Source organism: Notolabrus celidotus, chromosome 24 (genome assembly GCF_009762535.1).
Source record: "Notolabrus celidotus isolate fNotCel1 chromosome 24, fNotCel1.pri, whole genome shotgun sequence".
NCBI lineage: Eukaryota > Metazoa > Chordata > Actinopteri > Labriformes > Labridae > Notolabrus > Notolabrus celidotus.
The window spans coordinates 12,189,662-12,203,732 of NC_048295.1; the positions used below are offsets into that span (position 1 = coordinate 12,189,662).

The following is a 14,071-nucleotide window of genomic DNA, read 5'->3' on the forward strand; positions in this document are numbered from 1 at the left end:
CAGCAGGAGGAGGAGGAGGAGGAGGAGGAGGAGGAGCAGGAGGAGGAGGAGGAGGAGGAGGAGGAGGAGAAGGAGGAGGAGCAGCAGGAGGAGGAGGAGGAGGAGCAGGAGCAGGAGTAGGAGGAGGAGGAGGAGGAAGAGAGTGATGAATGCGTCTCAGGAGGGGAGGTCCTCAGCGTTGTTTCTTCACAGAGACAGCTTTGTTCAGAGTGTTGAATGAGCCGTCAGGAGTTAACATGGAGGCAGAGGGTTGTGCGTGCGTGCGTGCGTGCGTGCGTGCGTGCGTGCGTGCGTGCGTGCGTGCGTGCGTGCGTGCGTGCGTGCGTGCGTGCGTGCGTGCGTGCGTGCGTGCGTGCGTGCGTGCGTGCGTGCGTGCGTGCGTGCATTTGGCGTGCGTGCGTGCGTGCGTGTGACAGAGATGTGACTTAAAGAGAGAAAGGTGCACAGAAGGATTGGCTGTGGGAGAGTTACTCTCTCAAGCAGGAGGAAATGTCCCCCCCAGAGTCACCTGTGTGGGTTCAAACTGCTCCTTACACACATCAGATTATCAGATATAGATTCATATTTAATAGTTTGAAATGTGGATTACATCATCTGTAAAGTTTTCATAAACAGGGATCCATTACTTTATGATGACAGGTGTTAAAGTGAATACAGGCAGAACAGCTCAGTGTTTATACCTGTGGTGTTTTTAACAATACTGTGTAGTTGTAGTTGTAGCTGTAGTCGTAGGTGTAGATGTGGTTGTAGGTGAAGGTGTAGTTTTAGTTGTAGCTGTAGGTGTAGATGTGGTTGTAGGTGAAGGTGTAGTTGTAGCTGTAGTTGTAGATGTGGTTGTAGGTGAAGGTGTAGTTGTAGGTGAAGGTGAAGTCTTAGTTGTAGGGTTTAGCTGTAGGTGTAGTTGTAGCTGTAGTTGTAGGTGTAGCTGTAGCTGTAGTTGTATCTTTAGGTGTAGTTGTTATTGAAGCTTTAGGTGTAGATGTATGTGTAGATGTAGTTGTAGGTGTAGCTGTAGTTGTAGCTGTATTTGTAGCTGTAGGTGCAGATGTAACTGTAGGTGTAGGTGTAGTTGTAGCTGTAGGTGTAGCTGTAGGTGTAGCTGTGGGTGTAGTTGTAGCTGTAGGTTTAGTTGTAGGTGTAGTATCAGCTTTAGGTGTAGTTGCAATTGTAGTTGTAAGTGTAGTTGTAGCTTTAGGTGTAGTAAGCGCAGCTGCCGTTGTAGTGGTAGCTTTAGGTGTAGTTGTAAGTGTAGTTGTAGGTGTTGCTGCATTTTTCTAGTTGTCGCTTTAGGTATAGTTGTAGATGTAATGCAGTTGTAAATGTAGCTTTAGGTGTAGTTGTAGCTTTAGGTGTAGTTGTAGGTGTAATTGTAGCTTTAGGTGTAGTTGTAGGTGTAATTGTAGCTTTAGGTGTAGTTGTAGGTGTAATTGTAGCTTTAGGTGTAGTTGTAGCTTTAGGTGTAGTTGTAGGTGTAATTGTAGCTTTAGGTGTAGTTGTAGGTGTAATTGTAGCTTTAGGTGTAGTTGTAGGTGTAATTGTAGCTTTAGGTGTAGTTGTAGCTTTAGGTGTAGTTGTAGGTGTAATTGTAGCTTTAGGTGTAGTTGTAGGTGTAATTGTAGCTTTAGGAGTAGTTATAGGTTTAGTTATAGATTTAGGTGCAGTTGAAGCTGAAGTTATGGCTGCAGTTGTAGTTGTAGCTTTAGGTGTAGTTGTAGGTGAAGTTGTAGCTTAAGGTGTAGTTGTAAGTGTAGTAGTAGGTGTAGCTGCAGTTGTAGTTGTAGCTTTAGGTGAAGTTGTAGCTTTAGGTGTAGTTGTAGGTGAAGTAGGTGTAGCTGCAGCTGTAGTTGTAGCTTTATGTGTGGTTGTAAGTGTAGTTGTAGCTTTAGGTGTAGTTGTAGGTGTAATAGTAGGTGTAGCTGCAGTTGTAGTTGTAGCTTTAGGTGTAGTTGTAGGTGAAGTAGGTGTAGCTGCAGCTGTAGTTGTAGCTTTATGTGTGGTTGTAAGTGTAGTTGTAGCTTTAGGTGTAGTTGTAGGTATAATAGTAGGTGTAGCTGCAGTTGTAGTTGTAGCTTTAGGTGTAGTTGTAGGCTTAGTTGTAGCTTTAGGTGTAGTTGTAGGTGTAGTAGTAGGTGTAGCTGCAGTTGTAGTTGTAGCTTTATGTGTAGTTGTAGCTTTAGGTGTAGTTGTAGGTGAAGTAGGTGTAGCTGCAGCTGTAGTTGTAGCTTTATGTGTAGTTGTAAGTGTAGTTGTGGCTTTAGGTGTAGTTGTAGGTGTAGAAATAGGTGTAGCTGCAGTTGTAGTTGTAGCTTTAGGTGTAGTTGTAGGTGTAGTTGTAGCTTTAGGTGTAGTTGTAGGTGAAGTAGGTGTAGCTGCAGTTGTAGTTGTAGCTTTAGGTGTAGTTGTTCCTAAAGACAGAGCAGGAATGAAAAAACTATTACACACGCAGATATACACACATACACACACACACACACACACACACACACACACACACACACACACACACACACACACACACACACACAGTCTGTTGTTCATAGTTGTATAATAATCTGACTCATTGTGTGCAGACCTAATGAAGCATTTGTGTAATTGTGTTTGTGTGTGCACGTGTGTTTTTGTTTGTGTGTGTGTGTGTGTGTGTGTGTGTGTGTGTGTGTGTGTGTGTGTGTGTGTGTGTGTGTGTGTGTGCATGTGGCCTGAAGCTGCAAAACAACAGCAGAGAGCTGATGAAGATCAGTTTGAACTGAGACGTGTGCATTGCGGTTTAGGTCAGCTTGTGACAGACACACACACACACACACACACACACACACACACACACACACACACACACACACACACACACACACACACAAACACATACACATACACATACACATACACACATACACACACATACACACACACAAAACTAGTTATCATTTTCTGCTTTTAAATCGTAAAAGCAGTCCACCTCTCCTCCAATTATCCTCGTCTGTTCAGATTAACTCAGGTGTGTTAATCCTCGTCTGTTCAGATTTCATCTTGTCCTTGTCTTTTCAGTTTAATTTATGTGTATTAATCCCAGTCTGTTCAGATTAACTCAGGTGTGTTAATCCTCATCTGTTCAGTTTAACTCAGGTGTGTTAATCCTCCTTCTATTCAGATTAACTCAGGTGTGATAAGCCTCTTCTGTTCAGATTAACTCATCTTGTCCTTGTCTTTTCAGTTTAATTTATGTGTGTTAATCCCAGTCTGTTCAGATTAACTCTAGTGTTTTAATCCTCATCTGTTCAGTTTAACTCAGTTGTGTTAATCCTCCTTCTGTTCAGATTAACTCAGTTGTGTTAATCCTCCTTCTGTTCAGATTAACTCAGGTGTGTTAATCCTCCTTCTGTTCAGATTAACTCAGGTGTGATAAGCCTCTTCTGTTCAGATTAACTCAGGTGTGTTAATCCTCCTTCTGTTCAGATTAACTCAGGTGTGATAAGCCTCTTCTGTTCAGATTAACTCAGGTGTGTTAATCCTCCTTCTATTCAGATTAACTCAGGTGTGGTAATTGTCATCTGTTCAGATTAACTCAGGTGTGTTAATCCTTGTTTGCTCAGTTTTACTCACACACACACACATACGCACATACACACACGTACACACACAAAGACACACAATGTTACAATGTCATTTAGCAGACACTTTTATCCAAAGTGACGTACATATGAGAACAAGAACAACACAAGCAAAGATCTAGGAGTGTTTGATGAGTCAGCGTTGACCCAGATCCTGTGGTTGTAGTTTTTATGGATTACTAACAGAACTGAGTATGACTGGAACCACACACACACAAACAAACACGTGTGTAATGTGTGTTTGTTATGCGGGGAGTGAGTCATTAGGAGTTAATCAAATCACAGAGTACGTTAACACTGCATGCTCTCTGACAGGATACAGTAAAGGTTACATGCAGCATGCAGTTTCTTAGCTTTTTCTCCTGCATCTGGACTCACGCAGACTCACGCAGACTCACGCAGACTCACGCAGACTCATGCAGACTCTACACAGACTCACAGAGACTCACGCAGACTCATGCAGAATCACGCAGAATCACGAAAACTTACGCAGACTTATGCAGACGCACGCAGACTCACCAAACTCTACACAGACTCACAGTGACTCACGCAGACTCATGCAGAATCAAGCAGACGCATGCAGATGCACGCAGACTCATGCAGACTCACCAAACTCTACACAGACTCAGGCAGACTCAGGCAGACTCAGGCAGACTCAAACAGACTCAAACAGACTCACTCAGACTCATGGACTCTACACAGAATCAAGCAGACTCATGCAGAATCAGGCAGACTCTACACAGCCTCACAGTCACTCACGCAGACTCACGCAGAATCAGGCAGACTCACGCCGACTCTACACAGACTCAGAGTCACGCAGACTCATGCAGACTCAGTTTCTTTAGAATCATGCAGAATCACGCAGACTCTACTCAGACTTAACCAGAGTCATGCAGACTCATGCAGACTCACCGAACTCTACACAGACTCTACGCAGACTCACACAGACTCTTCACAGACTCACGCAGACTCACGCAGACTCTACGCAGACTCACGCAGACTCTACGCAGACTCACGCAGAATCAGGCAGACTCACCCAGACTCACGCAGTCTCACGAAAAAGCAGGTAGACTCACGCAGACTCACTCAGACTCACGCAGACTTTACACAGACTCTACACAGACTCACGCAGACTCTACACAGACTCATGCAGACTCACGCAGACTCAGTTTCTTCTGAATCACCCATAATCACGCAGACCCTACACAGACTCACGCAGAGTCACGCAGAGTCACGCAGACTCTTGAGAATCACGCAGACTCACGCAGACTCTTCACAGACTCACGCAGACTCTTCACAGACTCACGCAGACTCACGAAGAAGCAGGCAGACTCCCGCCGACTCTTCACAGACTCTTCACAGACTCCCGCAGACTCTACACAGACTCACACAGACTCACGCAGAATCAGGCAGACTCACGCAGACTCACACAGACACACGAAGAAGCAGGCAGACTCACGCAGACTCACTCAGACTCATGCAGACTCTACACAGACTCTACACAGACTCACGCACACTCTACACAGACTCATGCAGACTCTTCACAGACTCCCGCAGACTCTTCACAGACTCCCGCAGACTCTACACAGACTCACACAGACTCACGCAGAATCAGGCAGACTCAGGCAGACTCACGCAGACTCACGCAGACACACGAAAAAGCAGGTAGACTCACGCAGACTCACTCAGACTCATGCAGACTCTACACAGACTCACTCAGACTCATGCAGACTCTACACAGACTCTACACAGACACACACACACAAACTGGTATGTGTGTGTGTGTGTGTGTGTGTGTGTGTGTGTGTGTGTGTGTGTGTGTGTGTGTGTGTGTCAGACAGTAATAGTGTGTGTAGCTCTGTGAGTGAATATTTCATGATGTCTCCATTAGAGCATCAGAGCTAATGGAGCGGCTAACAGCTACACTTACATGCTGAAGATACCCTAGTGTGTGTGTGTGTGTGTGTGTGTCTGTGTGTCTGTGTGTCTGTGTGTGTCTGTGTGAGATCCCTCATTGACACAAGTGCTTTTTGAAGAGAAGAATCAGCCTCTCAGACAAATCAGCAGAGTAAATACTACTGCTTAAGATGATTATAAAGAACACTCTAAAACACACACACACACAAACACACACACACACACACTAACAGACAGACAGACAGACATACACACACACCTACACACACACACACACACACACACATACACACACACACACACACACACACAGATATCAGTTTTTTGATGGTGTTTCAGCAGTATTAGTGGGTAGATGGTGTTTTAGTAGTATCAGTGTGTAGATGGTGTTTTAGTAGTATCAGTGTGTTGATGGTGTTTCAGCAGTATCAGTGGGTAGATGGTGTTTCAGGAGTATCAGTGTGTAGATGGTGTTTCAGCAGTATCAGTGTGTAGATGGTGTTTCAGCAGTATCAGTGGGTAGATGGTGTTTTAGTAGTATCAGTGTGTTGATGGTGTTTCAGCAGTATCAGTGTGTAGATGGTGTTTTAGTAGTATCAGTGTGTTGATGGTGTTTCAGCAGTATCAGATTGATCTGCAGCTGTTACATGAACTGATATTTTACTTCCCGCTTCTCCTCCAGGAATGATCTACACCACTGATATGTTGGATCGGGAGACCAAGGACTCCTATTGGCTGACGGTGTACGCCAGTGACCACGGTGTGGTTCCTCAGTTCACCTTCATAGAGGTGTTTGTGCAGGTGGAGGATGTGAACGATAATGCTCCTCTGACCTCAGAGCCTCTCTACCGACCGTCTGTCCCAGAGAACTCCCCCAGAGACGTGTCTGTGATCCAGATCCAGGCCCAGGACCCCGACGCCACGCCCCCCTCCTCCGCTGAGCGGCTCAGCTACCGCATCGTCAGTGGAAACCCGCAGAACTTCTTCAGCATCAATTCACGCACAGGTCAGTGTGTGTGTGTGTGTGTGTGTGTGTGTGTGTGTGTGTGTGTGTGTGTGTGTGTGTGTGTGTGTGTGTGCGTGTGTGTGTGTGTGTGTGTGTATGTGTGTGTGTGTGTGTGTGTTGTAATGTGCATCAGGAGGCAGAGAGGAGGGGGCTGTGTCTCTGCTTCAACAGCACCTCTGCAGGCTTCGCAAACACACACACACACACACACACACACACATACTCACATGCGCACAGTGTTAGATCCTTTTTTCACTCAGCCAGCCCATCAGACGCTGTGATGTGTGAAATATGAAATAATACCAATACAATATTATCAAAACAGACGCCTGTCCCCTCTCCTCCTGGCTCCTCTTTTTCTCTGCATCTTTTCTCAAATTTAATATGAATGATTGAGCCATCCACAACCTATCATTACCGTGTGTGTGTTTGTGTGTGTGTGTGTGTGTGTGCGTGTGTGTGTGTGTGTGTGCGTGCGTTTGCGTGTGTGTGTGGGCGTGTGTTGTCTGGTTTTATAACAGTTGTCTGTTTCTGTCTCAGGTTTGATAACAACGACCTCGAGGAAACTGGACCGAGAACAACAAACAGAGCACGTCTTGGAGGTGAGGACGCACTGCACGGTGTCTATTTAGGAGTCGGTGTCAGTAAAGTGTGTGTGAAGTGTGTGTGAGGAAATGTTCTGACACTCAGTGGGGTAGCGAGGACACAGAATAAGCTCCTCTGTGTTTGGGGATGACGCTCTGCAGGAACAATAAATCTGAGCTGTGAGCAGACTTTTATAAACACATACATTATTAATGAAGCTCACTCGTAAAAATAGCTCCATGTGCTGAGACTATTCTGTTTCAGAGGACAGGCTGTAAAAGTGACAGTTTACTGATCTCAGTCAGTGATCTCTGTCACTGATATCGGTCAGTGATCTCAGTCAGTGATCTCTGTCACTGATCTCAGTCAGTGATCTCAGTCAGTGATCTCTTTCAGTGATCTCTGTCACTGATATCGGTCAGTGATCTCAGTCAGTGATCTCTGTCACTGATATCGGTCAGTGATCTCAGTCAGTGATCTCAGTCAGTGATCTCTGTCAGTGATCTCTGTCAGTGATCTCAGTCAGTGATCTCAGTCAGTGATCTATGTCAGTGATCTCAGTCAATGATCCCTGTCAGTGATCTCTATCAGTGATCTCAGTCAGTGATATCGGTCAGTGATCTCAGTCAGTGATCTCTGTCACTGATATCGGTCAGTGATCTCAGTCAGTGATCTCAGTCAGTGATCTCAGTCAGTGATCTCTGTCAGTGATCTCTGTCAGTGATCTCAGTCAGTGATCTCTGTCACTGATCTCTGTCACTGATCTCAGTCAGTGATCTATGTCAGTGATCTCAGTCAGTGATCTCAGTCAGTGATCTCTGTCAGTGATCTCTGTCAGTGATCTCTGTCAGTGATCTCTGTCACTGATATCGGTCAGTGATCTCCGTCAGTGATCTCAGTCAGTGATCTCAGTCAGTGATCTCTGTCACTGATATCGGTCAGTGATCTCAGTCAGTGATCTCTGTCAGTGATCTCAGTCAGTGATCTATGTCAGTGATCTCTGTCAGTGATCTCAGTTAGTGATCTCTGTCAGTGATCTCAGTCAGTGATCTCGGTCAGTGATCTATGTCAGTGATCTCTGTCAGTGATCTCTGTCAGTGATCTCTGTCAGTGATCTCTGTCAGTGATCTCTGTCAGTGATCTCTGTCAGTGATCTCAGTCAGTGATCTCTGTCAGTGATCTCAGTCAGTGATCTCAGTCAGTGATCTCAGTCAGTGATCTCTGTCAGTGATCTCTGTCAGTGATCTCTGTCAGTGATCTCAGTCAGTGATCTCTGTCAGTGATCTCTGTCAGTGATCTCAGTCAGTGATCTCTGTCAGTGATCTCAGTCAGTGATCTCTGTCAGTGATCTCTGTCAGTGATCTCTGTCAGTGATCTCAGTCAGTGATCTCTGTCAGTGATCTCTGTCAGTGATCTCAGTCAATGATCTCTGTCAGTGATCTCAGTCAGTGATCTCTGTCAGTGATCTCTGTCAGTGATCTCAGTCAGTGATCTCTGTCAGTGATCTCAGTCAGTGATCTCTGTCAGTGATCTCTGTCAGTGATCTCAGTCAGTGATCTCAGTCAGTGATCTCTGTCAGTGATCTCTGTCAGTGATCTCTGTCAGTGATCTCAGTCAGTGATCTCTGTCAGTGATCTCTGTCAGTGATCTCAGTCAGTGATCTATGCCAGTGATCTCAGCCAGTGATCTCTGTCAGTGATCTCAGTCAGTGATCTTTGTCAGTGATCTCCATCAGTGATCTCTGTCAGTGATCTCTGTCAGTGATCTCTGTCAGTGATCTCAGTCACCAGTGGTCCAGACCCTGATCCAGACTGCATGTTGTGTAGAGGTGTATAAATCTGTCTGTTTCACCTGTGTAGGTGTTGGTGTCGGACGGCGGTCCCAGTCCCAGGCAGAGCATGGTCTGGGTCATGGTTCAGGTTCTGGATGAAAACGATAACAAGCCCACGTTTCCAGAGAAGGTGTACCAGGTCAAACTTCCGGAGCGAGAGAGAAGGAAGAAGAGCGAGCCCATCTATCGAGTGTTTGCCTATGACCGCGACGAAGGGCCGAACAGCGACCTCTCCTACAGCATTGTGGACGGGAATGAGGACGGGAAGTTCTTCATCGACCCAAAGACTGCTGTCGTTTCTTCACGCAAGGCATTCACTGCGGGGAGCTACGACATCCTGACTGTACGTTAACCTTTATTATTCTTTTCATAAACGTCTGCTGACGAGGACGTATTTTAGTTCTCTAAGCTGCAAGTGACAGTCAGGGCTGGACGTTTGCTCTAAGAGAGATCAGGTGTGTCAGACGTAGAGGTCTGTAACGGCAGGAAAGGAACATAATGTGTGTCATTGTATGTTGTCCGTAATTACCTGAAATGATTCTAAATTAGAAGGAACAGCCGTTATTGCACCGCCATGTTTCCACAGAAGCCCTGAGAGGAGAAACTTAGTATCAACTTCACAGAGGACCTCTAGTTTTTTCAAAGTTTCATGTCCAGCGTTGGCTCTCCTTCGAGTGCAGAGTGAAGTGAAATGAATGATCCTCTGACGTCTCTGAATCTTACATGGATGAACTTTAAATGTAGCGTCTAAATGAAGCAGCTCATCCTAAAGATCTGGTTCCTCCGCTCATTCTGGTGTTTCTGTTACTGTGCACCAAGAACCTCCATGACTCTCTCTGTTTTCTGGAGGTTGTCCCTGGTTTGAAACGTTTCACCTTTTGCATTGTCATGGCTTTAAATCTGGAGTTTTCCGTTCCAGTGTTGGTGAAGATCTCAGATCTTACTGAGCCCAGGACCTGGCCTGAAAGTTTCCTGCAGAACCCAATCAGGACCTACAGCTCTGCTTTTACATTTTGTACCTGAAAACTGAAACTAATGTCCCGTCACATCTCTGAGCTGAAGCTCTGCTTGTCCCTCCTTCATGTCTTTGTGACCAAGTCCTCGTCCTTTGTTTCTTCTCGTCTGTCCTCAGATTAAAGCCACGGATAACGGCCGCCCTCAGAAGTCGTCCACAGCTCGTCTTCACATCGAGTGGATCCGTCGTCCTCCTCCCTCGCCCCTCCCACTAGTCTTTGATGATCAGTTTTACAATTTCACCGTCATGGAGAACGACAAGGTGGCTGAGATCGTGGGCGTGGTCTCCCTGCAGCAAAGCTCCGCCCCCTTGTGGTTTGACATCACAGGTAAAGTCCTGCTGTAGGGAAGGGGTCTGGGTGTAGTGTGACGCAGTGTGTGTGTGTGTGTGTGTGTGTGTGTATGTATGTGTGTGTGTAGGCTCGATGCATGGTGTGTGTGTGTTATGTGATGCAGCTCAGGTACTGTGGCCTCAATGCATGATCTGTTCTGCTCCGCCCACCCCGGTCACCAAGGCAACAGCTCTGGCAGCTGTCAGGTGTGTCTGCCGTGTGTGAGGAACAGAAGCTGACAGAGGCTAACAGACGTCGCTAACAGACGTAGCTAACAGACGTAGCTAACAGACGTAGCTAACAGACGTAGCTCCTGTGTGTCCTCCTCTAAGAGGTTTAGTATCTATCTGTGTTATTCAGCACACAGAAGGAACCTTCTAAAGCCTGTGTGACATTCACTTAAAGCGGGGAATGCCCGACGTGGCACACTTAAATCCCTTTGATCTGTCAGAGTTCACTTTCAGCCTCTTCACAGGATTAAACAGATTATGTGGCGCGCGGCGCTCTAAGCTCCGTTTTTACGCTTTGACTGTGCTGACGAGTCCACAGCGCTCAGAGAGATTTAATAACTCTAATTATCAAAATCTGATTTAATTCTATTAGTTTTTAATAAAACATGAACACTGACAGCAGCAACAACAAGACCAAGAGGGACTTCAGCTCCCACCATGCCCCTCCATCTATTGTTGTTGCTGAGCAATGAGGCCGGTCTGAGTCCAGCCAGGGATCCCTTCTGCTCCTGATCCACACACACCTGAGCAAATATGTCTCTCTATACGCCCAACGCCTCTGTCTCTGTCTCTGTCTCTGTCTGTCTGTCTGTCTGTCTGTCTGTCTGTCTGTCTGTCTGTCTCACCTTCTCCTCACTGTCTCTATGTCTCTGTCTCTACCTCTGTGTCTGTCTGTCTGTCTCTCTGTCGGTCTGTCTGTCGGTCTGCCTGTCTGCCTGTCTGTCTGTCTGTCTGTCTGTCTGTCTGTCTGTCTGTCTGTCTGTCTGTCTCACCTTCTCCTCTCTGTCTCTATGTCTCTACCTCTCTGTCTGTCTGTCTGTCTGTCTGTCTATCTGTCTGTCTGTATGTCTGTCTGTCTGTCTCACCTTCTCCTCTCTGTCTCTATGTCTCTACCTCTCTGTCTGTCTGTCTGTCTGTCTGTCTGTCTGTCTGTCTGTCTGTCTGTCTGTCTGTCTGTCTGTCTGTCTCACCTTCTCCTCTCTGTCCTGTCTGTCCCTCTGTCTGTCTTTCTGTCTCTGTCCTGTCTGTCTCTCTCTCCTGTCTTACCTTCTCTCCTCTCTCTCTCCTAATGCTTCTCACCTGGAAGGTTCCAGGTCTTTCCGTGAGATGTTCTATATTCTGCAGAGCGCTTGGTGCAGGAACTGTTCCTCAGAAGGTATCTCACTTCCTATTCCTCTCTCCTTTCCTTGGTTCCTTTCCTCATTTCCTTTTCCATTTTTTTCCTTTTCTGTCTAAGCCCATCGTTCTCGTCGCTTCTCATCAGTGCTGCTGACGTCGTTCTGTGATTGGTCGTCTGAGTAGAATAAACACAGAGCTCTGAACCTGTGTGTGCCTGTGTGTGTGCCTGTGCGTGTGCCTGTGCGTGTGTGTGTGTGTGTGTGTGTGTGTGTGTGTGTGTGTGTGTGTGTGTGTGTGTGTGTGTGTGTGTGTGTGTGTGTGTGTGTGTGTGTGTGTGTGTTCCATACTTAACAGCTGAGGTTAATTGGGGGGATGGAGGTTTGGTAAAAAGGTTTCACAACCTTTATATCAGCTCCCATGGAAACACCCCCCCCCCGGTTACCGCGGTGACAGCTGTGTCTAATGACCTGCTGTTAGCAGCACCTGTACACACATTCCTCATGGAGCAAATACACACCTTCATGCATTCTCAAACTCCCACTACCAGCTGACCCATTAAACACAGCCTACAACCAGCAAATACACAGCAACCTACATCCAGCGATTACACAGCACCCTACATCCAGCAATTAAACAGCACCCTAAATCTAGCAATTCTACAGCACCCTATATCCAGCAATGACACAGCACCGTACATCCAGTAAATACACAGCACCCTACATCTAGCAATAACACAGCACGCTGCGTCCAGTAAATACACAGCACCCTACATCTAGCAATAACACAGCACGTGTATCCAGTAAATACACAGCAACCTATATCCAGCAATTACACAGCATCCTACATCCAGTAAATACACAGCACCCTACATCAAGGAATTACACAGCACCCTACATCCAGTAAATACACAGCATCATATATCCATTGATTAGACAGCACCATGTATCCAGTGATTATACAGCACCCTACATCCAGCAATTACACAGCACCCTACATCCAGTAAATACACAGCACCCTACATCCAGTAAATACACAGCACCTTACATCTAGCAATAACACAGCACGCTGCATCCAGTAAATACACAGCATCATATATCCAGTGATTAGACAGCACCGTGTATCCAGTGATTATACAGCGCGCTGCATCCAGTAAATACACAGTGCCCTACATCCAGTAAATACACAGCACCCTACATCCAGCAATTACACAGCATCATATATCCATTGATTAGACAGCACCATGTATCCAGTGATTATACAGCACCCTACATCCAGCAATTACACAGCACCCTACATCCAGTAAATACACAGCACCCTACATCCAGTAAATACACAGCACCCTACATCTGGCAATAACACCGCACGCTGCATCCAGTAAATACACAGCATCATATATCCAGTGATTAGAGAGCACCGTGTATCCAGTGATTATACAGCGCGCTGCATCCAGTAAATACACAGTGCCCTACATCCAGCAATTACACAGCACCCTACATCCAACAATTAAACATGCCCTACATCCAACAATTACACAGCGCCCTACATCCAACAATTACACATGCCCTACATCCAGCAGTTACACCACACCCTACATCCAGCAATTACAAACCATCCTACATCCAGTAAATACACAGCACCGTACATCAAGGACTAACACAGCACCCTACATCCAACAATTACACATGCCCTACATCCAGCAATTACACAGCACCCTACATCCAGCAATTAAACAGCATCCTACATCCAGTAAATACACAGCACCGTACATCAAGGAATAACACAGCACCCTACATCCAGCAATTACACCGCGCCCTACATCCAGCAACTACACAGCACCCTACATCCAGCAGAAATAGACAGCACCATGTATTCTATGCATAGACAACATCATGAATCCAGTGATTAGACAGCACTGGGTATCATGTGAATAGACAGCACCGTGTATCCAGTGATTAGACAGTACCATGTATCCTTTGAATAGACAGCACTGTGTATCCTGTGGGAGCAGTAAATACACCGTGATGATTATATTCATCAGGCCTCAGTCAGCAATTAGCAACAAGCGCCTGATGAGTTGTAAGCACCATGAACCCTGATGCTCTCTGAGTGAAGAACCACAGAACCGTGAACCTTTACAGACTCCTGTAGGACAAACTGAGGATCACCTGGCTCAGGTGTTTCAGGTATTGCTTCTTGGATTGGAGAAAGAACATGCTTCATAACTTTCTTATTACAACTTAATAACAAAGATCTATCCACCACGAGTAAAGGTAATCAAGAGATGGAGTACCTTAATGCAACACATGTACGCACACACACACTCACACACACACACACACACACACACACACACACACACACACACACACACACACACACCATACAGTGTTGGTGTTGAGGTTACTGCATGCATGGCTGGTGCTCGTGCT

At 46.1% G+C, this 14,071-nt stretch overlaps 1 protein-coding gene across 1 annotated transcript in view; it reads left to right on the plus strand.

Moving 5' to 3' along the window:
- Positions 1-14,071, plus strand: part of fat3a (FAT atypical cadherin 3a) — a 120,964-nt gene that overhangs the window by 58,013 nt on the left and 48,880 nt on the right. Inside the window, exons 3-6 of the mRNA XM_034677794.1 lie at positions 6,208-6,531; positions 7,072-7,133; positions 8,976-9,290; positions 10,080-10,290. Coding sequence (XP_034533685.1) covers positions 6,208-6,531; positions 7,072-7,133; positions 8,976-9,290; positions 10,080-10,290 — 912 coding nt within the window. The remainder of the gene's footprint in view (positions 1-6,207; positions 6,532-7,071; positions 7,134-8,975; positions 9,291-10,079; positions 10,291-14,071) is intronic.